The sequence below is a fragment of the Oncorhynchus tshawytscha genome, linkage group LG04, assembly GCF_018296145.1.
Source record: "Oncorhynchus tshawytscha isolate Ot180627B linkage group LG04, Otsh_v2.0, whole genome shotgun sequence".
Classification (NCBI taxonomy): Eukaryota; Metazoa; Chordata; class Actinopteri; order Salmoniformes; family Salmonidae; genus Oncorhynchus; species Oncorhynchus tshawytscha.
Window position 1 is genome coordinate 1,893,387 of NC_056432.1, and position 25,153 is coordinate 1,918,539.

The 25,153-nt window shown below is 43.4% G+C and overlaps 1 protein-coding gene across 4 annotated transcripts in view; it reads left to right on the top strand.

Moving 5' to 3' along the window:
• Positions 1-3,185: 3,185 nt before the first annotated feature.
• The window catches only part of LOC112249411 (AT-rich interactive domain-containing protein 3A), a 141,066-nt gene continuing 119,098 nt past the window's right edge, over positions 3,186-25,153 (top strand). For 2 of the 4 annotated variants that reach the window (XM_042320218.1, XM_042320216.1), the window contains exons 1-2: positions 3,186-4,063; positions 4,532-5,233. In XM_042320218.1, coding sequence (XP_042176152.1) covers positions 4,025-4,063; positions 4,532-5,233 — 741 coding nt within the window. In that variant the 5' untranslated portion in view covers positions 3,186-4,024. The remainder of the gene's footprint in view (positions 4,064-4,531; positions 5,234-25,153) is intronic. The other 2 variants (XM_042320215.1, XM_042320217.1) reach the window with 2 other exon arrangements.

Sequence of the window (25,153 nt, forward strand, 5' to 3'; positions counted from 1 at the left end):
GAACAGAAGAGAACAGAATAGAACAGAATAGAATAGAACAGAATAGAATAGAACAGAATAGAAGAGAACAGCACAGAAGAGAATAGAAGAGAATAGAACAGAAGAGAATAGAAGAGAACAGAATAGAACATAATATAAGATAATAGGACAGAATAGAACAGAATATAATAGAACAGAAGATAATAGAACAGAACAGAAAAGAACAGAACAGAACAGAACAGAAGAGAACAGAAGATAATAGAACAGAAGAGAATGGAACAGAATAGAAGATAATACATTAGAACAGAAGAGAATAGAACAGACGAGAACAGAATAGAAGAGAACAGAATAGAACAGACGAGAACAGAATAGAACAGAACAGAAGAGAATAGAAGAGAACAGAATAGAACAGAAGAGAATTGAAGAGAACAGAACAGAATAGAACAGAATAGAACATAATATAAGATAATAGAACAGAATAGAACATAATATAAGATAATAGAACAGAATAGAAGAGAATAGAACAGAAGAGAATAGAACAGAAGAGAATAGAACAGAAGAGAACAGAATAGAACAAAAGAGAACAGAATAGAAGATAAGAGAATGGAAGAGAATATGTTAGAACAGAATAGAACAGAAGATAATAGAACAGAACAGAATTGTCACGCCCTGACCTTAGTTATCTTTGTTTTCTTTATTATTTTGGTTAGGTCAGGGTGTGACGAGGGTGGTATGTGTGTTTTTCCTCTAGTCTAGGTTTTTTTGTATATCTATGGGGTTTTGGTTTGTCTAGGTACATGTAGGTCTATGGTGGCCTGAGTTGGTTCCCAATCAGAGGCAGCTGTTATCGTTGTCTCTGATTGGGGATCCTATTTAGGTTGCCATTTCCATTTTGGTTTTGTGGGTAATTGTCTATGTGTTGTTGCCTGTCAGCACTTGTGTTATATAGCTTCACGTTCGTTTAGTTTCTTTGTTAGTATGTTTAGTGTTTTTCCTTCATTAAAAGAAGAATGTATGCTTATCACGCTGTGCCTTGGTCTCCTCGTTATGACGAACGTGACAAGAATAGAACAGAAGAGAATGGAAGAGAATATAAGAGAATGGAAGAGAATATATTAGAACAGAAGAGAACAGAAAAGAATAGAAAAGAATAGCTTTAATTTTCCCAGAGGAAACTTAGTTTGTGGCATTTTGGATTAGATAGTAAACACATAACAGATAAATGCATTATACTAGAAAAACACAGTCACTACAATTATGTTTCCTTTGGAGTTGATCAGCACATATTTGTCTTGTACCAAAGGTATATTTAGAGACCATATGTTTTACAGTCTATGATTCAGAGTACGAAAATTCAAAAGGTGTTAAAATGACTGTATTCATTACTTTCACATGAACCTTTACTCTACTCCAGAACGTCAGTGTTTTCTGGTCTGCTGCGATAGGTGATGTCAGCCTCATGTATTGAATGGAAACAGGTGACAACAAGCAGCGCATCAAGCAGATGAAGCAAGTCGTTTTAAACACTCACAGTTTTCTTTTCCTGGTGCAGTTTGTGTTTATGATGCCCTTCGGTAGGCTTAGCTAGGCCTATGTCCTCTGGTTCTGGGTTGTAGGCTTAGCTAGGCCTATGTCCTCTGGTTCTGGGTTGTAGGCTTAGCTAGGCCTATGTCCTCTGGTTCTGAGTAGTAGGCTTAGCTAGGCCTATGTCCTCTGGTTCTGGGTTGTAGGCTTAGCTAGGCCTATGTCCTCTGGTTCTGGGTTGTAGGCTTAGCTAGGCCTATGTCCTCTGGTTCTGGGTTGTAGGCTTAGCTAGGCCTATGTCCTCTGGTTCTGGGTTGTAGGCTTAGCTAGGCCTATGTCCTCTGGTTCTGGGTTGTAGGCTTAGCTAGGCCTATGTCCTCTGGTTCTGAGTAGTAGGCTTAGCTAGGCCTATGTCCTCTGGTTCTGAGTAGTAGGCTTAGCTAGGCCTATGTCCTCTGGTTCTGGGTTGTAGGCTTAGCTAGGCCTATGTCCTCTGGTTCTGGGTTGTAGGCTTAGCTAGGCCTATGTCCTCTGGTTCTGAGTAGTAGGCTTAGCTAGGCCTATGTCCTCTGGTTCTGGGTTGTAGGCTTAGCTAGGCCTATGTCCTCTGGTTCTGAGTAGTAGGCTTAGCTAGGCCTATGTCCTCTGGTTCTGGGTTGTAGGCTTAGCTAGGCCTATGTCCTCTGGTTCTGGGTTGTAGGCTTAGCTAGGCCTATGTCCTCTGGTTCTGGGTTGTAGGCTTAGCTAAGCCTATGTCCTCTGGTTCTGGGTTGTAGGCTTAGCTAGGCCTATGTCCTCTGGTTCTGGGTTGTAGGCTTAGCTAGGCCTATGTCCTCTGGTTCTGGGTTGTAGGCTTAGCTAGGCCTATGTCCTCTGGTTCTGGGTAGTAGGCTTAGCTAGGCCTATGTCCTCTGGTTCTGGGTTGTAGGCTTAGCTTGGCCTATGTCCTCTGGTTCTGGGTTGTAGGCTTAGCTAGGCCTATGTCCTCTGGTTCTGAGTTGTAGGCTTAGCTAGGCCTATGTCCTCTGGTTCTGAGTAGTAGGCTTAGCTAGGCCTATGTCCTCTGGTTCTGGGTTGTAGGCTTAGCTAGGCCTATGTCCTCTGGTTCTGGGTTGTAGGCTTAGCTAGGCCTATGTCCTCTGGTTCTGTGTTGTAGGCTTAGCTAGGCCTATGTCCTCTGGTTCTGGGTTGTAGGCTTAGCTAGGCCTATGTCCTCTGGTTCTGGGTTGTAGGCTTAGCTAGGCCTATGTCCTCTGGTTCCGGAGTTGTAGGCTTTTGTGTCAATTAATTTACCATATGGAATGGGATCACTTTTGAGAGGTGTAATCTGTCAACATTTATACATGTAGATGGGAATTGAGTTGAGTGAAATGTTAAAAACATCCTGCCGCTGGCAATGGAGGGAATGACTAGAAGGTATCCAGCTTTTGTCAAATTAACGTCAGATTTGACTTTTCGTAGCAAGTTAGGATAACTTACAAGGCAGTCTATGATAATTAATGTAGCAGGTTAGGAGAATTGGGTTAAGGTTAGGAAAAGGGTTATCTAAAATGCAACTCAAATAAACAAAAACTTTTGACGTTAATTTGACAAAAACTGGACCCCTTCTAGCCATGACCTGCAATGGAACGCGAAACAGTTCCCCCGCTCTGACGTAAGCACGTAGACCTATTTGCTTGTTCTTTTACGGAATTAAAATTTTTACGTTGCACCAAAAAACAAAACCCCTAAATGTATTTATGTCGAGAAAAAAACAACAAGAAAAAAACCAACAACAGTACGTAGCCTACGTAGTAGGCCCAGAGGTTGTGTGAAACGACTAGGTCTGTGTATATAGGACTGGGTCCAGGCTAAATAGCCTAATGAATAACAACATGTATTTATAGATTGCAGAACGTGTAACCTATTAACAGACCCCTTTTGGATGGTTTCCAACACATGGCGACGTGGGATCCGTCGGTTCTCTGCGGTTGTTAAAGTGTATTTCCTAGGTCGTCAGTAGACCCTGCCCTCCGTATATCACTGTATTGACGTGTTGTTAGCAAATGGGAGCAGAAGGGCCGATCCTTCGCCTGGAGACGTTATTCTGACTACAGGGTTGATCCTTCGCCTGGAGAGGTTATTCTGACTACAGGGTTGATCCTTCGCCTGGAGAGGTCATTCTGACTACAGGGTTGATCCTTTGCCTGGAGAGGTCATTCTGACTACAGGGTTGATCCTTTGCCTGGAGAGGTCATTCTGACTACAGGGTTGATCCTTTGCCTGGAGAGGTCATTCTGACTACAGGGTTGATCCTTTGCCTGGAGAGGTCATCCTGATTACAGTTGCCACTTCTTGCCAAAATCTTCAGGGTTTAAAGACTCGATCACTGCGACTACATTTATACACATTACTCTGTTTTCTCCAATCGAGACACGGATCCCGATGTTCAATCAGGATTCAGGAATACTTCCACATCTAACATTGAAAGGAGATACTTCGTGAACTGTTTGATATTTCGGTCTGATCTGACTACCGAAGCATGGTTGATGACACCAGTTTAGCAACTAAATCTGCTTTGGTAAGCATCACATTTGGTTCCTTCTCTAACCACGTTGATTAGTTGTTGTTAATAGTATGTAGATGTTTGAATCACATTTAGAGTAAAGTAACTTTTGACACAACATTTAATTTTAAACTCTTCAATAGATTGATTGACACGAACGTTTCGGGTGCGTTATAGAGAAATAATGTTCATGTTTATTTTGTCACAGTACACACGAGCCTATTATAGCGACATCAGCATTATGCAGAACAACATGTTACTTTGTTAGCCACGTTCATTTACGAAATACAGTAGTTTACATTGTAGTATATTTATGTTGCACTTTTAACACGTTAGAAACCACGTTTTAGGATATATCGACTCCAGCATAATACGCATGGCCATGCTGTTTTTCCAGTTTATTACAAAGTTATTTCTTAACAGTTTATGACTTACAATAGTTTTCATTTTTAGTGGTTATTTTTACCCCTACGCCCTCCACAGCAAGCAGTTTTCTCCTCGACCTGCAACCTCCCCCTGCTCGTCTCCTCTGCCTCGACACACAGCCACTTCCCCGGTTCACACTCACAGTCCGACCAGCCCAACGGCGGAGGCATGAAGCTAGAGGCGGTCATGGAAAACCTCCAAAGACAGCAGGCTGCCCGCCTGGCGCTAGAAGAGAAGCTCCGTCAGGCGGAGAAAGAGAAAGACCTCCGCTCCATGGTCGAGTCCCAGATCCATCAACAAGCCCTCGCCTTCCGCCACTACCAGGCAGCGGTCCGTGGCGCTTTCGCTGCGGGAATAGCGAACTCTTCTCTCGGGTTGGTGAGCTCCGCTGAACGGGAACTGGCTCTCCCTCACAGTCTTGACGCTCGCAGGCACTCGGCCAAAGCCGACTCCGATATGGACGATGATCCAGAGGGCATGGACCGAGGTATAAATGATGACAACAGGGATATGGATGGAGATGGCATGGACAACGAGGGAATCGTGGACGATGAGGAGGACATGGAGGGGGCTCTCAGCCACTACCAGCCCCGCCACCCCATGCACCCCGGGGCGGGAGACTCGCCAAAGGACACACTTGTACATCTCATGTCCAGAACCCCTCCGTCTTTCGCTGCGCCCCGGCAGTCAGAGACCCCGGGCGGGATGGCACCACAGTCTCAGCAACACGAATGGACTTACGACGAGCAATTCAAACAGGTAAAGCTGACTTCTAATAAGTAATACCTTCATATGAAACGTTACTCAACATAGACTCCACTGACTGTACTAACCCTGTTGATGACAACCCAATCTCCTTACTAAATCAGCCTAGAATGAAACCTTTACTAAATTCCACATTGAAATTTCAGACTTGATTTCCCCTAATGAAAAAATGTATCAACCCCGGCAAAAATGTCCTTTAGTTATAATCCACATAGTCATTCACGTGTTTTTTTTCTTGCTGCAGGATTATTATTTTCCATCACTTCTGTAGTAAACTGGCTCAAATTAAGATCCTACATCTGTAGCGTCTCTAGAGGATGTTCAACAGGTTTTTAAAAGAAGACATTTGCACTCCAGAAAGTACCCTAACGTAAGTTTAGGCATCTATTCTGTATGTGAAATAGGAGTCGTGCGTCCTATTGGGAGGGATCATACTGTGAGCATTTTACACCAAACGTTGAAGCATTAATTACTTTTAGATAGAACACAGGAAGAGTTTAATTCCAAAACGCTATATATCCATTTTCAGAAATGTTGGTAAATTAGATTTTATTGAAAGAGATTGGTGTGTTTTTTCACCATATAATAATGTCATGAGTTTGTTGAATGACAGACATGTACTTGTTTAAAATCTATCACTTCATGGTTTCATTTCAGAGAGATAAATAAGGATGTTTTTCTGCTAAATGCTAAATATCCACCTCACTCTCAGAGGAATCAGTAGTGCAGCTAGGTCTTACACAGTCTAATATAAAAAACAAAATTTTAATAAATAACAAATCATTCAATAGAGTGATATGAGATCTGTATGTGAAACATTTACATTTGACATTGTAGACATTTAGCAGATGGTTTTATCCAGAGGGATTTACAGTCAGTACATTCATCATCAGATAGCTAGGTGAAACAACCACATATCACAGTCATAGTCAGTACATTCATCTTCAGATAGCTAGGTGGACCAGTCATAGTCAGTACATTCATCTTCAGATAGCTAGGTGGACCAGTCATAGTCAGTACATTCATCTTCAGATAGCTAGGTGGACCAGTCATAGTCAGTACATTCATCTTCAGATAGCTAGGTGGACCAGTCATAGTCAGTACATTCATCTTCAGATAGCTAGGTGGACCAGTCATAGTCAGTACATTCATCTCCAGATAGCTAGGTGGGACAACCTCAGATCACAGTCATAGTCAGTACATTCATCTTCAGATAGCTAGGTGGACCAGTCATAGTCAGTACATTCATCATCAGATAGCTTGGTGGACCAGTCATAGTCAGTACATTCATCATCAGATAGCTTGGTGGGACAACCACATATCACAGTCATAGTCAGTACATTCATCTTCAGATAGCTAGGTGGACCAGTCATAGTCAGTACATTCATCTTCAGATAGCTTGGTGGACCAGTCATAGTCAGTACATTCATCATCAGATAGCTTGGTGGACCAGTCATAGTCAGTACATTCATCTTCAGATAGCTTGGTGGACCAGTCATAGTCAGTTCATTCATCTTCAGATAGCTAGGTGGACCAGTCATAGTCAGTACATTCATCTTCAGATAGCTAGGTGGACCAGTCATAGTCAGTACATTCATCTTCAGATAGCTAGGTGGACCAGTCATAGTCAGTACATTCATCTTCAGATAGCTAGGTGGACCAGTCATAGTCAGTACATTCATCTTCAGATAGCTAGGTGGACCAGTCATAGTCAGTACATTCATCTCCAGATAGCTAGGTGGACCAGTCATAGTCAGTACATTCATCTCCAGATAGCTAGGTGGACCAGTCATAGTCAGTACATTCATCTCCAGATAGCTAGGTGGACCAGTCATAGTCAGGACATTCATCTTCAGATAGCTAGGTGGACCAGTCATAGTCAGGACATTCATCTTCAGATAGCTAGGTGAAACGAGCTAAGAGAAGAGCGAGAGAGAAAACAACATTTTAAAATAAGATTGCGTATGTTTTTGGCAGGAGGACAGGAAATGCAAGAAAGTAGAGCAGGTGTCATTCCAGCCTGGCTCACACCCAAAATGCTAGGATCTCCCTCTCTGACAGGAGCGTGTGTGTCGGCTTGCAGCCAACCCATTACAAAACAGAAACATATCGAGTGCCCAGCACCTTTACACAGACAGACGGACGGACGGACGGACGGACGGACAGACTGAGGAAAACAGCAGAGGAAGGGAATATATCCAAATAGACTGTAATATTCAGACAAGTTTTAACCATGTAGACTATTAGATCCTGGTCATCACTAGACCATCAGATCCTGGTCATCACTAGACCATCAGATCCTGGTCATCACTAGACCATCAGATCCTGGTCATCACTAGACCATTAGATCCTGGTCATCACTAGACCATTAGATCCTGGTCATCACTAGACCATTATAGCCTGGTCATCACTAGACCATTAGATCCTGGTCATCACTAGTCCATTATAGCCTGGTCATCACTAGACCATTAGATCCTGGTCATCACTAGTCCATTATAGCCTGGTCATCACTAGACCATTATAGCCTGGTCATCACTAGACCATTAGAGCCTGGTCATCACTATACCGTTAGAGCCTGGTCATCACTAGACCATTAGAGCCTGGTCAACACTAGACCATTAGAGCCTGGTCAACACTAGACCATTAGAGCCTGGTCAACACTAGATCATTAGAGCCTGGTCAACACTAGACCACTATAGCCAGGGGGGCCGTAGTGGTAACATTGTAGTAGTAGGCAGCTCTTTTTTAAACCACCTATCCAGGGTCCCTCTCACCCTCCTCCCCTCCTACCTCGTCATGTATAGACTGGCTGTCTTTCACACAGACATCTAACTCTTGTGAGAGAGGAGAGGACCCTTCTCTTTTTTACTGCACTGGCACCTCCCTCCCTCCCTCTGTGATTACACCGCTGTGGGCGTGTGTTTGTTTTGTGTGTGTGTTCGGGGCTGCCTGATATCCAATCAGACTCCAGCAATATCCTGTAAAGTAAAAACTTATGATGTAATATTATCCATATGTTAAAGAGCTTGATTTCTCCCCCTTGGAGAGCTGGGCTGTAAAACAACTAGCTAGACACACTTCAGATCTAACTAAATGTGGCTGGGCGGTAAAACAACTAGCTAGACACACTTCAGATCTAACTAAATGTGGCTGGGCGGTAAAACAACTAGCTAGACACACTTCAGATCTAACTAAATGTGGCTGGGCGGTAAAACAACTAGCTAGACACACCTCAGATCTAACTAAATGTGGCTGGGCGGTAAAACAACTAGCTAGACACACCTCAGATCTAACTAAATGTGGCTGGGCGGTAAAACAACTAGCTAGACACACCTCAGATCTAACTAAATGTGGCTGGGCGGTAAAACAACTAGCTAGACACACCTCAGATCTAACTAAATGTGGCTGGGCGGTAAAACAACTAGCTAGACACACCTCAGATCTAACTAAATGTGGCTGGGCGGTAAAACAACTAGCTAGACACACCACCTCAGATCTAACTAAATGTGGCTGGGCGGTAAAACAACTAGCTAGACACACCTCAGATCTAACTAAATGTGGCTGGGCGGTAAAACAACTAGCTAGACACACTTCAGATCTAACTAAATGTGGCTGGGCGGTAAAACAACTAGCTAGACACACCTCAGATCTAACAGCTGGGCTGTAAAACAACTAGCTAGACACACCTCAGATCTAACTAAAGGTGGCTGGGCGGTAAAACAACTAGCTAGACACACCTCAGATCTAACTGCTGGGCTGTAAAACAACTAGCTAGACACACCTCATATCTAACTAAAGGTGGCTGGGCTGTAAAACAACTAGCTAGACACACCTCAGATCTAACAGCTGGGCTGGGGTCAGGGTGGTGTAGGTGTGTGTGTGTGTCTCTTTCACTCACTCTCTTTCCATTTCAATTCAATTCAAGGGGCTTTAATAGGATGGGAAACTTATGTTTACAGTGTCAAAACAGGTAAAATAGATAATTTAACTAAACGGAAATAAACAGAAATGAACAGTAAACATTACATTCACAAGAGTTTCTAAAAGAATAAAGACATTTCAAATCACATTATGTCTATATACAGTGTTGTAATGATGTGCGAATAGTTAACGTACAAAAGGGACAATAAATACGCATAAATATGTGTTGTTGTCACGTTCTGACCTTTATTTCCTTTGTTTTGTATTTATTTAGTATGGTCAGGGTGTGAGTTGGGGTGGGCAGTCTGTTTGTTTTTCTATGATTTGGGTATTTCTATATTTCGGCCTAGTATGGTTCTCAATCAGAGGCAGGTGTCATTAGTTGTCTCTGATTGAGAATCATACTTAGGTAGCCTGGGTTTCACTGTGTTTGTGGGTGATTGTTCCTGTCTCTGTGTTTGCACCAGATAGGGCTGTTTTGGTTTTTCCACAAACAGGCAAGGGAATAAAACAAATATTGCTAGAACCTGTTTCTTGAATTCTAAATATCAGACACTTTTGACCTTCTCAATACCTCTGATGGCAGTAACTTTACAATTTAGACTGAGAATAGTATCTCGTTATGGTGAGGGGTGAAATAAGTATAGCCTGTTATAATTGTAACGGTTTAGCAGATTATAAAAAAAGATCAGTCTTTACGTGGCTAAAAGAAAAGGAATATAACGTCTACTGTTTACAGGAAACTCACTCGCACGTTTTTTTGCCTTGTCAAGCAGGGCATTGACCCTGGATGCTTCTGTGTGTCTCTCTGAATGGGAGTCTGTTGGATGACTGGTATGATGTAGTTGTTGAGGAGCTTCATTGCAAGTATATTGTATGTTACGGATAAAACAAAACAAAAAACAAAACTAAAAAAAAATGAAATACTTAATTTTGCATCAGTCACAGTGGTTGTAGAATTGAACAGCTCTTCTCTGGATGTGGTAAACTAACAGGTATAATTAATATAATCGTCCTAATTCTGCTCTGCATTCCTTGTTTGGAATTTTACGTTGTACACAGAGGATGTCTTTTTTGCAGAATTCCACATGTCGAGATTCAATTTGGTGCTTGTCCCATTTTGTGAATTCTTCGTTGGTGAGCGGATCCCAGACCTCACAACCATAGAGGTCAATGGGTTCTATAACTGATTCAAGTATTTTTTTTGCCAGATCCTAATTGAGATGTCACATGTTATGATGGCGTTGAAGGCCCTTCTTGCCTTGTCTCTCAGATAGTTCACAGCTTTAAGGCAGTAAAACTTGGTGTTGATGTTTAGGCTGCGGTAGGTCTAGTTGTTTGTGTGCTTTAGGTCAACTGTCTCTCTTTCTCTGTGTACATCCTGACCTAGGCCTACACACAGGGTATAATGTTGTCATCTCTGTGTACATCCTGACCTAGGCCTACACACAGGGTATAATGTTGTCATGTCTGCTGAAGTCCAGGCTTCTCTCCTTCTCAGAAGCGCTGGTCAAACAGGAACTCTTCTCTTCTTCTCTGCCTCCATAATTCAGGGAATGGAACACCAATAAAACCCAGGCCAGGTGAATGAGGCACAATGCGCTATTGAAACTCTGCTTTAATGAGAGAGAGAGAGAGAGAGAGAGAGAGAGAGACAAAGAGACAGTGAGAGAGAGAGAGACACAGACAGACAGAGAGAGAGAGAGAGAGAGAGAGAGAAAGAGACAGGGAGAGACCTCACTTGCTTTGGCAATGTTAACACATGTTTCCCATGCCAATAAAGCCCTTAAATTGAATTGAAATTGAATTGAATTGAGAGAGAGAGAGAGAGAGACAGAGAGAGAGAGAGAAATAAGACATACTTGTTTAAACACCCTCCCATCAATGTGGGTGTTACATTTTAGTCACACAAGCCTGGAATTTCTGCAGCTGCTTGCAAAAGGCTCTCTGTTTACGAGATCGCACTGGTCGACAAACACAGCCTGGCTATAGACAAACACAGCCTGGCTATAGACAAACACAGCCTGGCTATAGACAAACACAGCCTGGCTATAGACAAACACAGCCTGGCTATAGACAAACACAGCCTGGCTATAGACAAACACAGCCTGGCTAGCCACAGGCTATAGACAAACACAGCCCGTCTATAGACAAACACAGCCCGTCTATAGACAAACACAGCCCGTCTATAGACAAACACAGCCCGTCTATAGGCAAACACAGCCCGTCTATAGGCAAACACAGCCCGTCTATAGGCAAACACAGCCCGTCTATAGGCAAACACAGCCCGTCTATAGGCAAACACAGCCCGGCTATAGGCAAACACAGCCCATCTATAGACAAACACAGCCCGGCTATAGGCAAACACAGCCCGTCTATAGGCAAACACAGCCCGTCTATAGACAAACACAGCCCGTCTATAGACAAACACAGCCCGTCTATAGACAAACACAGCCCGTCTATAGACAAACACAGCCCGTCTATAGACAAACACAGCCCATCTATAGGCTGGCTGGCTGCTTCTCTCGGACTCCTTTCTTCTCTTCACCCCTTAGGTTACTGTAAGTTAAAATAGGTTGCTTGGTTAAGTTAGGTAGCTTGGTTAAGTTAGGTAGCTTGGTTTGGTTAATTTAGGTAGCTTGGTTTGGTTAATTTAGGTAGCTTGGTTTGGTTAATTTAGGTAGCTTGGTTTGGTTAATTTAGGTAGCTTGGTTTGGTTAATTTAGGTAGCTTGGTTTGGTTAATTTAGGTAGCTTGGTTTGGTTAATTTAGGTAACTTGGTTTGGTTAATTTAGGTAACTTGGTTTGGTTAATTTAGGTAGCTTGGTTAATTTAGGTAGCTTGGTTTGGTTACGTTAGGTGGTTTGGTTAAGTTAGGTAGCTTGGTTTGGTTAAGTTAGGTAGCTTGGTTTGGTTAAGTTAGGTAGCTTGGTTTGGTTAAGTTAGGTAGCTTGGTTTGGTTAATTTAGGTAACTTGGTTTGGTTAATTTAGGTAACTTGGTTTGGTTAATTTAGGTAACTTGGTTAATTTAGGTAGCTTGGTTAATTTAGGTAGCTTGGTTTGGTTACGTTAGGTAGTTTGGTTAAGTTAGGTAGCTTGGTTTGGTTAAGTTAGGTAGCTTGGTTTGGTTACGTTAGGTAGCTTGGTTTGGTTACGTTAGGTAACTTGGTTTGGTTAAGTTAGGTAGCTTGGTTTGGTTAATTTAGGTAGCTTGGTTTGGTTAATTTAGGTAGCTTAATTCCAGCATTTTAATACATTTCTTCAATTAATGTACTAATGTTTTATCATTTACACACTGTGCCAAGTTTGCTTTTTCTTAGTATGCTTTTATAAAAATAAATAAAAACACCTTTTTCCTTGATAGAAAAAGTATTACAGTTTTTCCCAATTGCTAAAACACAATTTGCTAAACTAGGCTGGTTTTATCAAAATACTTAACACAACTCACAAAACCACACAAACTGCAAAATACCTCATATATCCTGCAAAATGAAGTACCGCAACCAAAACTACAGAATGCATTATCAAAATCAACCATTAGCACGGAATGGGCCACACTTCATTCATATGACCAGATGTTTGTCTAACCAACTACACTGTTGGGCTTAATGAAAAGCTCATCTTTAGGAAGCTTTGCCATAATACTAAAATAGTTCAAATTGTAGAAAATCTTCAGATGCACAGAAATATTTGCAGATACACACACACATGCTGTTGAAACAGTTAATTTTTTATACGCACAGCAGATATATTTACATTGGACTGAACAAAAATATGCAAAACAAAAAACCAGTAAACTGAAAAAGAAAATGCCGTTTCTCCCCCTTCTGCTTTCTGCTAGGTTGAACCCAGCCTCGTCTATAAAGATGAACTCATGTGGGATTGAGCATCCATTTCCAGTACTCCCTGAAAACAAAGAACAAAAGCAGGCAATATGGTGTTATCCAGTACACTGGGAAACAATGTGTGTAGTGTACTGCAGTCAATATGGTGTTATCCAGTACACTGAGAAACAATGTTGTGTGTAGTGTACTGCAGTCAATATTGTACTTACATCCACATATGCTCGTCTGACCTCTTTGTTTCTTTGAGAGTTTCTCTCAAACGGCACCTTATAAAGTTGTTTAATTCTGATTTGGTTTCGCGTGAGAATGCGAGCCAATGTGGACAGACTGACTCGTTGAATGTTGTTGAATATGGTGTGGTCTTGGATGATGTGGCTTTGAATTTCTCGTAATCTGATTTCATTATTTTCCAAAACCAAGTTTACAATGTTAGCTTCCTGTACCCCGGTGAACATTTGGCCCCTTCCTCCACCATGGTTGGCCCCTTCCTCTACCATGGTTGGCCCCTTCCTCCACCATGGTTGGCCCCTTCCTCCACCACGGTTGGCCACTTCCTCCACCACGGTTGGCCACCTCCACCACGGTTGGCCCCTCCTCCACCACGGTTGGCCCCTTCCTCCACCACGGTTGGCCCCTTCCTCCACCAAGGTTGGCCCCTTCCTCTACCATGGTTGGCCCCTTCCTCTACCATGGTTGGCCCCTTCCTCTACCATGGTTGGCCCCTTCCTCTACCATGGTTGGCCCCTTCCTCTACCATGGTTGGCCCCTTCCTCCACCATGGTTGGCCCCTTCCTCCACCATGGTTGGCCCCTTCCTCTACCATGGTTGGCCCCTTCCTCCACCATGGTTGGCCCCTTCCTCTACCATGGTTGCGTCTCTCACATTGTCAGCCCATGGTTGATGACATGATCAACTAAGGTTGCTCTGATTTCACTCTCTGTCCAGCCCCTCACATTGTCAGCCCAAGGTTGATGACATGATCAACTAAGGTTGCTCTGATTTCACTCTCTGTCCAGCCTCTCACATTGTCAGCCCATGGTTGATGACATGATCAACTAAGGTTGCTCTGATTTCACTCTCTGTCCAGCCTCTCACATTGTCAGCCCATGGTTGATGACATGATCAACTAAGGTTGCTCTGATTTCATTTGAAAGTTGTTGTCTTCTTTGGCCATGAACTCCTCTACCAGCTCTACCCCTACCTCTCACTCTTTCCTCCCCCTCTCATTCTCACCCTCCCTCGACCTCTTCCTCTCTCTGCAACGGCTTCCGTTGTTGTAAAACAAAAGGTGCTCACCTGTGGTCTTTTCATAGTGCTTACTTCCTGATTGAAGTGGTAACAATTAACCATTGAGGTGTTTGGCCAGGTGGCACATGTATTGGCCAATTAGCTCATGTAGTGTCATTTTGAATGGCAGTGTTTTGAAATGGCCAACATGTGACTTTATGTCAGATTGTTGTGTCTTATGCAGAGAACCGTGTGCAGTGCATTTAAAACGTGCCATTTAGAATTGCAAAATGTGTGTGAAGCAGAAAATGTCTTTAGACTTTTGGAGACTTGAGAAGAGGTTTTGCTCTCTGTGTGTCAGTTTAAATAATTGTGCTGTGCATGTCATTTTAGTGTGTTAGCAATTGGAAAAAACTGTATTCTCTTTGACTGTGTATTTCCGGCAGTTTCTTACTTCCACCACTAGAGAGCTTATTTTCGCCACTTATTTGAAACATATGTTTACATTATACATTTTGTATTGTAGATATGTAATGGTGTAATAATGTTATGATGTACTGTTTTATCTTTTGTTTTATGTGTGATGTAAGTGCCTTAATGTGTTTGTACCCCAGGAAGATTAGCTGCTGCCTTGGCAGGAACGGTTAAGTTAGGTAGCTTGGGGGGGTGTGTGTAACTAATGGGGATCGCTAATAGATGCAAATACGTCCCTGTTTGTGAGCATTTCTCCTTTGCCAAGATAATCCATCCACCTGACAGGTGTAGCATTTCAAGAAGCTGATTAAACAGCATGATCATTACACAGGTGCACCTTACGCTGGGGACAATAAAAGGCCGCTCTAAAATGATCAATTTGGTCACACAACACAATGCCACAGATGTCTCAAGTTTTGAGGGAGCGTGCAATTGGCATGTTGACTGCAGGATTGTCCACCAGAGCTGTGGCCAGAGAATTGAATGTTAATTTCTCTACCATAAGCCGCCTCCAACGTCATTTTAAAGAGTTTGGCACTACGTCCAACCGGCCTCACAACTGCAGACCACATGTAACCAGACCAGCCCAGGACCTCCTGCGGGAAGGTCTGTGACCAACAGATGCATAGTCAAGTGAAATCCATAGATTAGGGCCTAATGAATTTATTTAAATTCACTGATTTCTGTATATGAACTGTAACTCAGTAAAATCTTTGACATTGTTGCATGCACCATACAGTTTTATACCAGATATACCATACAGTTTTATACCAGATATACCATACAGTTTTATACCAGATATACCATACAGTTTTATACCAGATATACCATACAGTTTTATACCAGATATACCATATAGTTTTATAACCGATACACAGATAGTTGTTTAGGAATGTGTCTCATTGTAATGGTTCTCACCATAATCTAAGGGCCCCAAGGGGTGTGTCACATGGTGGTCAGCCACCTCCTCTCCCTCTGTCCAGCTTCTCTTTCTCAAGTGGCTGTTAACCTGACAGAGATGTAGTAGCCTGCTGTGGACACACACACACACACACACACACACACACACACACACACAGAGGCATCTTTGCTATCATATGGAGGAGTCAGACTCTGCTATCGTATTGAAGAGGAGACAGACTGCTATCGTATTGAAGAGGAGACAGACTGCTATCGTATTGAAGAGGACACAGACTGCTATCGTATTGAAGAGGAGACAGACTGCTATCGTATTGAAGAGGAGACAGACTGCTATCGTATTGAAGAGGAGACAGACTGCTATCGTATTGAAGAGGAGTCAGACTCTGCTATCGTATTGAAGAGGAGACAGACTGCTATCGTATTGAAGAGGAGTCAGACTGCTATCGTATTGAAGAGGAGACAGACTGCTATCATATTGAAGAGGAGTCAGACTCTGCTGTCGTATTGAAGAGGAGTCAGACTCTGCTATCATATTGAAGAGGAGACAGACTGCTATCGTATTGAAGAGGAGTCAGACTCTGCTATCGTATTGAAGAGGACACAGACTGCTATCGTATTGAAGAGGAGTCAGACTGCTATCGTATTGAAGAGGAGTCAGACTGCTATCATATTGAAGAGGAGTCAGACTCTGCTATCGTATTGAAAAGGTGTCAGACTCTGCTATCGTATTGAAGAGGAGTCAGACTCTGCTATCATATTGAAGAGGAGACAGACTGCTATCGTATTGAAGAGGAGACAGACTGCTATCATATTGAAGAGGAGACAGACTGCTATCATATTGAAGAGGAGACAGACTGCTATCGTATTGAAGAGGAGACAGACTGCTATCGTACGGAAGAGGAGTCGGAATCTGCTATCCACTGAAGAGGAGACAGACTCTGCTATTCACTGAAGAGGAGACAGACTCTGCTATTCACTGAAGAGGAGCCAGACTGTCCTATCCACTGAAGAGGAGACAGACTGCTATCCACTGAAGAGGAGACAGACTGCTATCCACTGAAGAGGAGACAGACTGCTATCCACTGATGAGGAGACAGACTGCTATCCACTGAAGAGGAGACAGACTGCTATCCACTGAAGAGAAGACAGACTGCTATCCACTGAAGAGGAGACAGACTGCTATCCACTGAAGAGAAGACAGACTGCTATCCACTGAAGAAAAGACAGACTGCTACCCACTGAAGAGGAGACAGACTGCTATCCACTGAAGAGGAGACAGACTGCTATCCACTGAAGAGGAGACAGACTGCTATCCACTGAAGAGGAGTCAGACTGCTATCCACTGAAGAGAAGACAGACTGCTATCCACTGAAGAGGAGACAGACTGCTATCCACTGAAGAGAAGACAGACTGCTATCCACTGAAGAGGAGACAGACTGCTATCCACTGAAGAGAAGACAGACTGCTATCCACTGAAGAGGAGACAAACTGCTATCCACTGAAGAGGAGACAGACTGATATCCACTGAAGAGGAGACAGACTGATATCCACTGAAGAGGAGACAGACTCTGCTATCCACTGAAGAGGAGGCAGACTGCTATCCACTGAAGAGGAGGCAGACTGCTATCCACTGAAGAGGAGGCAGACTGCTATCCACTGAAGAGGAGTCAGACTGATATCCACAGAAGAGGAGTCAGACTGCTCTATCCATTTCCCACTGCCTTCTCAGTGACACACACCCAGGAGATAAAATGTAATGTACAGTTTTAGCTCCTGTTCTATAAGTTGTTTAATGTACTTATAACAAACAGCAGCAGGGAAAACTTAACCTGACTTCCAAATGCTACCTTATTCCCTGTATAGTGCACTACTTTTGATCAGGGCCCATGGTGCACTATACTATAGATAGGGGACAAGGTGACATTTGGCATGCTGCCTTGATCTTCATATACAGAACACATGGCACATACAGATACATTCAGCCTTGTTGACTCAGTGGGCCTGTTTGTGGCTGCCATTCAGCCTTGTTGACTCAGTGGGCCTGTTTGTGGCTGCCATTCAGCCTTGTTGACTCAGTGGGCCTGTTTGTGGTTGCCTTTCAGCCTTGTTGACTCAGTGGGCCTGTTTGTGGCTGCCTTTCAGCCTTGGCCTCTGGTCTGAAGTAGTGTACTATATAGGGAATAGGGTGCTATTTTGGAATAGTTGGCCGTCATAAACGTCTGCTGCATCTGTGTGTCAACGGCCTTCCATGTATTGACAGAGGGCTGTGTGTCTGTCTGTGTGTCTGTCTGTGTGTCTGTCTATGTGTGTCTGTCTGTGTGTCTGTCTGTGTGTCTGTCTGTGTGTCTGTCTGTCTGTCTGTCTGTCTAAATGTGACTGCATGTTAAACATATCGCTAAATCTGTCAGTCCTCTGACTGCTCCTTTGAGAACATTTCCTCTCCAACACTTTCCCATCAGAAGGATTAGCTACGAAATGCTTCTAGTCAATCATATTCCCCTCAGTCAATATGTTATTACATCATATTCCCCTCAGTCAATATGTTATTACATCATATTCCCCTCAGTCAATATGTTATTACATCATATTCCCCTCAGTGACAGATGTTGGTTATTTAGTGTGAATGCTCTTAGCTTGTAGTGTGTTTGTGTGTGTGTGTGTGTGTGTGTGTGTGTGTGTGTGCGTGTGTGTGCGTGTGTGTGTGTGTGTGTGCGTGCACTTAGCTTGTTGTGTGTGTGTGTGTGTGTGTGTGTGCGTGCACTTAGCTTGTTGTGTGTGTGTGTGTGTGTGTGTGTGTGCGTGCACTTAGCTTGTTGTGCGTGTGTGTGTGTGTGTGTGCGTGCGTGCACTTAGCTTGTTGTGCGTGTGTTTGTTGCGCTGGAAGGTGTGTGCTACGTGCACTACTTGTATGTATATTTTACTATCTTATTGACAATATTATCTTATTTCCATAATAATATTATCTTATATTTTATTATCTTATATTTGATTATCTTATATATTATTATCGTTTATAATCTGGGTGGTTCGAGCCCTGAATGCTGATTGGCTGACAGCTGTGGTATATCAGACCGTATACCACAGATTTGACAAAACATTTGTTTTTACTGCTCTAGTTACATAGGTAACCAGTTTATACAGCAATAAGACACCTCAGGGCTTGTGATATATGGCTAATATACCACGGCTAAGGGCTGTGTCCAGGCACTCTGCGTTGCGTCGTGCGTAGGGTTGCAAAGAGTTGGAAAACTTTCAGATACATTTTAAATGGGAAGTTAAGCCCTGGAATTTGGGGGAATTTTGCTTAAATTCATCAAAAAAAGTTAGCTTATAACAGTGATCCTTTTTTTGTGGCAATTCTTGGTTAAACTATCCTCAATTCAATGGAATTGCAACCCTCAACCCTGCACACTAATGATATGCTATTGAGCCCACAGTACTACACTGTCTGTGCCAAGGACTACATGCTTTCTGGTAAGTTATGATTACAATACTGGGTGGGGGAATATATTTTATATGACATACATTTTTTTGTTATCTAGTAAATAGTAGCCTACAGCAAAGTGTGTTTAAATAATTTCTAACTTGTCAACAATTTCTGCTAGTTAGTTTTTGCTACCATGTGGGTTTTAGCTGGCTTGAGCCTGCTAACTGAGGAGTGTTATTTCACCTGTTTCCATACATGTTTCATTGTAAAACATGTATCTTAAAAAGGAGTTGTTTAATCTAACTGCTTAACTATTTATCTGTACATGTAATTGTATTTGTTGTTTTTTTACTCATTTTTTCTCATCTTTACAGGAAAATGCCACGGGCACTATCTGATGTGTGAAGACATTTCACTGCAGCTAATGTAGAAGGAAAAGCTGTGTACATTTGCAAATACTGTGCCAAATCATATGTGAAGAATGCAACAAAGATGCAGAATCATCTGGCCAAGTGCATCAAGTTCCCTCAGCGCTCACGACAAGCAACCTCTGACAAAAGTCCCTCTACTTCTTATTCGAGGTGTAAATGATGAATCAGACAACTTATCGATGGCAACCGCTCATGGTCCTCCTTCCAATAGAAATTGATCCTCCAATTTCTATTGGAAGGATTTTATAATTTGTAATCTCCATATGATATGGTAAATATATCCAATGCAAAAAACATCTACACAATGCTTTTAATATTAATTCCCATATATTTCCGTTAATTCCCACGGAAAGTTTCCACCTCTGAATATTCTCCAAAATGTGCAACCCTAGTCGTGCTTAAGAACAGCCCTTAGCCGTGGTATATTGGCCATATACCACACCTCCACAGGCCTTATGGCTTAAATATAGTATTATGTTATATTGTATTATATATTATTGAGGGTAATCTGCTCCTGCTGTATATCTGGTCCACGGGCTGGCAATTCTGCCTGTCTGTCTGCCTGTCTGCCTGTCTGTCTGTCTGTCTGTCTGTCTGTCTGTCTGTCTGTCTGTCTGTCGGGTGTAAAGATCAGGTGTAACATAAATGAATGAACCTTGTGTTAAGCCCTCTGACTAACATCTTCTATTTCATAACACCCCTGTCTGCCTGTCTGCCTGTCTGTCTGTCGGGTGTAAAGATCAGGTGTAACATAAATGAATGAACCTTGTGTTAAGCCCTCTGACTAACACCTTCTATTTCATAACACCCCTGTCTGCTACTCTGCTGTATGCTTGAACTATATCTGGCTAAAAACACTGGATGAATGGAGATAATAGATAAAGAGAAACAGAGAGAGATAATAGAGAGATAATAACACTGTACAGTTGAAATCGGATGTTAACATACACCTTAGCCAAATACATTTAAACACAGTTTTTCCACAATTCCTGACATTTACATCCCAGTCTTAGGTCAGTTAGGATCACCACTTTATTTTAAGAATGTGAAATGTCAGAATAATAGTAGAGAGAATGATTTATTTCAGCTTTTATTTCTTTCATCACATTCCCAGTGGGTCAGAAGTTTCCATACACTCAATTAGGATTTGGTAGCATTGCCTTTAAATTGTTTAACTTGGGTCAAACGTGTCGGGTAGCCTTCCACAAGCTTCCAACAATACGTTGGGTGAATTTTGGCCCATTCCTCCTGACAGAGCTGGTGTAACTGAGTCAGGTTTGTAGGCCTCCTTGCTCGCACACGCTTTTTCAGTTCTGCCCACAAATGTTCTATAGGATTGAGGTCAGGGCTTTGTGATGGCCACTCCAATACCTTGACTTTGTTGTCCTTTAGCCATTTTGCCACAACTTTGGAAGCATGCTTGGGGTCATTGTCCATTTGGAAGACCCATTTGCGACCAAGCTTTAACTTCCTGACTGACGTCTTGAGATGTTGCTTCAATATATCCACATCATTTTACTTCCTCATGACGCCATCTATTTTGTTAAGTGCACCAGTCCCTCCTGCAACAAAGCACCACCACAACATGATGCTGCCACCTCCGTGCTTCACGGTTGGGATGGTGTTCTTTGGTTTGCAAGCCTCCCCCTTTTCATCCAAACATAATGATGGTCATTATGGCCAAACAGTTCTATTTTTGATTCATCAGACCAGAGGACATTTCTCCAGAAAGTATGATCTTTGTCCCCATGTGCAGTTGCAAACCGTAGTCTGGCTTTTTATGGTGGTTTTGGAGCAGTGGCTTCTTCCTTGCTGAGAGGCATTTCAGATTATGTCGATATAGGACTCGTTTTACTGTGGATATAGATACTTTTGTACCTGTTTCCTCCAGCATCTTCACAAGGTCCTTTGCTGTTCTGGGATTGATTTGCACTGAAGTACGTTCATCCCTAGGAGACAGAACGCGTCTCCTTCCTGAGCGGTATGATGGCTGCGTGGTCCCACGGTGTTTATACTTGCGTACTATTGTTTGTACAGATGAACGTGGAAACTTCAGGTGTTTGGAAATTACTCCCAATGATGATACAATGATACTCCCAATGAAATTTCTCCCAATGATGAACCAGACAAAATCAAATCATCAAATCAAATCAAATTTTATTTGTCACATACACATGGTTAGCAGATGTTAATGCGAGTGTAGCGAAATGCTTGTGCTTCTAGTTCCGACAATGCAGTAATAACCAACAAGTAATCTAACTAACAATTCCAAAACTACTGTCTTATACACAGTGTAAGGGGATAAAGAATATGTACATAAGGATATATGAATGAGTGATGGTACAGAGCAGCATAGGCAAGATACAGTAGCTGATATCGAGTACAGTATATACATATGAGATGAGTATATAAACAAAGTGGCATAGTTAAAGTGGCTAGTGATACATGTATTACATAAGGATGCAGTCGATGATATAGAGTACAGTATATACGTATGCATATGAGATGAATAATGTAGGGTATGTAAACATTATATAAGGTAGCATTGTTTAAAGTGGCTAGTGATATATTTACATCATTTCCCATCAATTCCCATTATTAAAGTGGCTGGAGTTGAGTCAGTGTCAGTGTGTTGGCAGCAGCCACTCAATGTTAGTGGTGGCTGTTTAACAGTCTGATGGCCTTGAGATAGAAGCTGTTTTTCAGTCTCTCGGTCCCAGCTTTGATGCACCTGTACTGACCTCGCCTTCTGGATGATAGCGGGGTGAACAGGCAGTGGCTCGGGTGGTTGATGTCCTTGATGATCTTTATGGCCTTCCTGTAACATCGGGTGGTGTAGGTGTCCTGGGGGGCAGGTAGTTTGCCCCCGGTGATGCGTTGTGCAGACCTCACTACCCTCTGGAGAGCCTTACGGTTGAGGGCGGAGCAGTTGCCGTACCAGGCGGTGATACAGCCCGCCAGGATGTTCTCGATTGTGCATCTGTAGAAGTTTGTGAGTGCTTTTGGTGACAAGCCAAATTTCTTCAGCCTCCTGAGGTTGAAGAGGCGCTGCTGCGCCTTCTTCACGATGCTGTCTGTGTGAGTGGGCCAATTCAGTTTGTCTGTGATGTGTATGCCGAGGAACTTAAAACTTGCTACCCTCTCCACTACTGTTCCATCGATGTGGATAGGGGGGTGTTCCCTCTGCTGTTTCCTGAAGTCCACAATCATCTCCTTAGTTTTGTTGACGTTGAGTGTGAGGTTATTTTCCTGACACCACACTCCGAGGGCCTTCACCTCCTCCCTGTAGGCCGTCTCGTCGTTGTTGGTAATCAAGCCTACCACTGTTGTGTCGTCCGCAAACTTGATGATTGAGTTGGAGGCGTGCGTGGCCACGCAGTCGTGGGTGAACAGGGAGTACAGGAGAGGACTCAGAACGCACCCTTGTGGGGCCCCAGTGTTGAGGATCAGCGGGGAGGAGATGTTGTTGCCTACCCTCACCACCTGGGGGCGGCCCGTCAGGAAGTCCAGTACCCAGTTGCACAGGGCGGGGTCGAGACCCAGGGTCTCGAGCTTGATGACGAGCTTGGAGGGTACTATGGTGTTGAATGCCGAGCTGTAGTCGATGAACAGCATTCTCACATAGGTATTCCTCTTGTCCAGATGGGTTAGGGCAGTGTGCAGTGTGGTTGAGATTGCATCGTCTGTGGACCTATTTGGGCGGTAAGCAAATTGGAGTGGGTCTAGGGTGTCAGGTAGGGTGGAGGTGATATGGTCCTTGACTAGTCTCTCAAAGCACTTCATGATGACGGATGTGAGTGCTACGGGCGGTAGTCGTTTAGCTCAGTTACCTTAGCTTTCTTGGGAACAGGAACAATGGTGGCCCTCTTGAAGCATGTGGGAACAGCAGACTGGTATAGGGATTGATTGAATATGTCCGTAAACACACCGGCCAGCTGGTCTGCGCATGCTCTGAGGGCGCGGCTGGGGATGCCGTCTGGGCCTGCAGCCTTGCGAGGGTTAACACGTTTAAATGTCTTACTCACCTCGGCTGCAGTGAAGGAGAGACCGCATGTTTTCATTGCAGGCCGTGTCAGTGGCACTGTATTGTCCTCAAAGCGGGCAAAAAGTTATTTAGTCTGCCTGGGAGCAAGACATCCTGGTCCGTGACTGGGCTGGATTTCTTCCTGTAGTCCGTGATTGACTGTAGACCCTGCCACATGCCTCTTGTGTCTGAGCCGTTGAATTGAGATTCTACTTTGTCTCTGTACTGACGCTTAGCTTGTTTAATAGCCTTGCGGAGGGAATAGCTGCACTGTTTGTATTCAGTCATGTCACCAGACACCTTGCCCTGATTAAAAGCAGTGGTTCGCGCTTTCAGTTTCACACGAATGCTGCCATCAATCCACGGTTTCTGGTTAGGGAATGTTTTAATCGTTGCTATGGGAACGACATCTTCCACGCACGTTCTAATGAACTCGCACACCGAATCAGCGTATTCGTCAATGTTGTTGTCTGACGCAATACGAAACATCTCCCAGTCCACGTGATGGAAGCAGTCTTGGAGTGTGGAGTCAGCTTGGTCAGACCAGCGTTGGACAGACCTCAGCGTGGGAGCTTCTTGTTTTAGTTTCTGTCTGTAGGCAGGTATCAACAAAATGGAGTCGTGGTCAGCTTTTCCGAAAGGGGGACGGGGCAGGGCCTTATATGCGTCGCGGAAGTTAGAGTAACAATGATCCAAGGTCTTTCCACCCCTGGTTGCGCAATCGATATGCTGATAAAATTTAGGGAGTCTTGTTTTCAGATTAGCCTTGTTAAAATCCCCAGCTACAATGAATGCAGCCTCCGGATAAATCGTTTCCAGTTTGCAGAGAGTTAAATAAAGTTAGTTCAGAGCCATCGATGTGTCTGCTTGGGGGGGGGATATATACGGCTGTGATTATAATTGAAGAGAATTCTCTTGGTAGATAATGCGGTCTACATTTGATTGTGAGGAATTCTAAATCAGGTGAACAGAAGGATTTGAGTTCCTGTATGTTTCTTTCATCACACCATGTCACGTTGGCCATAAGACATACGCCCCCGCCCCTCTTCTTACCAGAAAGATGTTTGTTTCTGTCGGCGCGATGCGTGGAGAAACCCGCTGGCTGCACCGCTTCGGATAGCGTCTCTCCAGTGAGCCATGTTTCCGTGAAACAAAGAACGTTACAGTCTCTGATGTCCCTCTGGAATGCTACCCTTGCTCGGATTTCATCAACCTTGTTGTCAAGAGACTGGACATTGGCAAGAAGAATGCTAGGGAGTGGTGCACGGTGTGCCCGTCTCCGGAGTCTGACCAGAAGACCGCCTCGTTTCCCTCTTTTTCGGAGTCGTCTTTTTGGGTCGCTGCATGGAATCCACTCCGTTGGCCTGTTTGTAAGGCAGAACACAGGATCCGCGTCGCGAAAAACATATTCTTGGTCGTACTGATGGTGAGTTGACGCTGATCTTATATTCAGTAGTTCTTCTCGACTGTATGTAATGAAACCTAAGATGACCTGGGGTACTAATGTAAGAAATAACACGTAAAAAAACAAAAACCTGCATAGTTTCCTAGGAACGCGAAACGAGGCGGCCATCTCTGTCGGCGCCGGAAGTGAAATTGTGGAGCTCTACAATTTTTTTTCTGAGGTCTTGGCTGATTCCTTT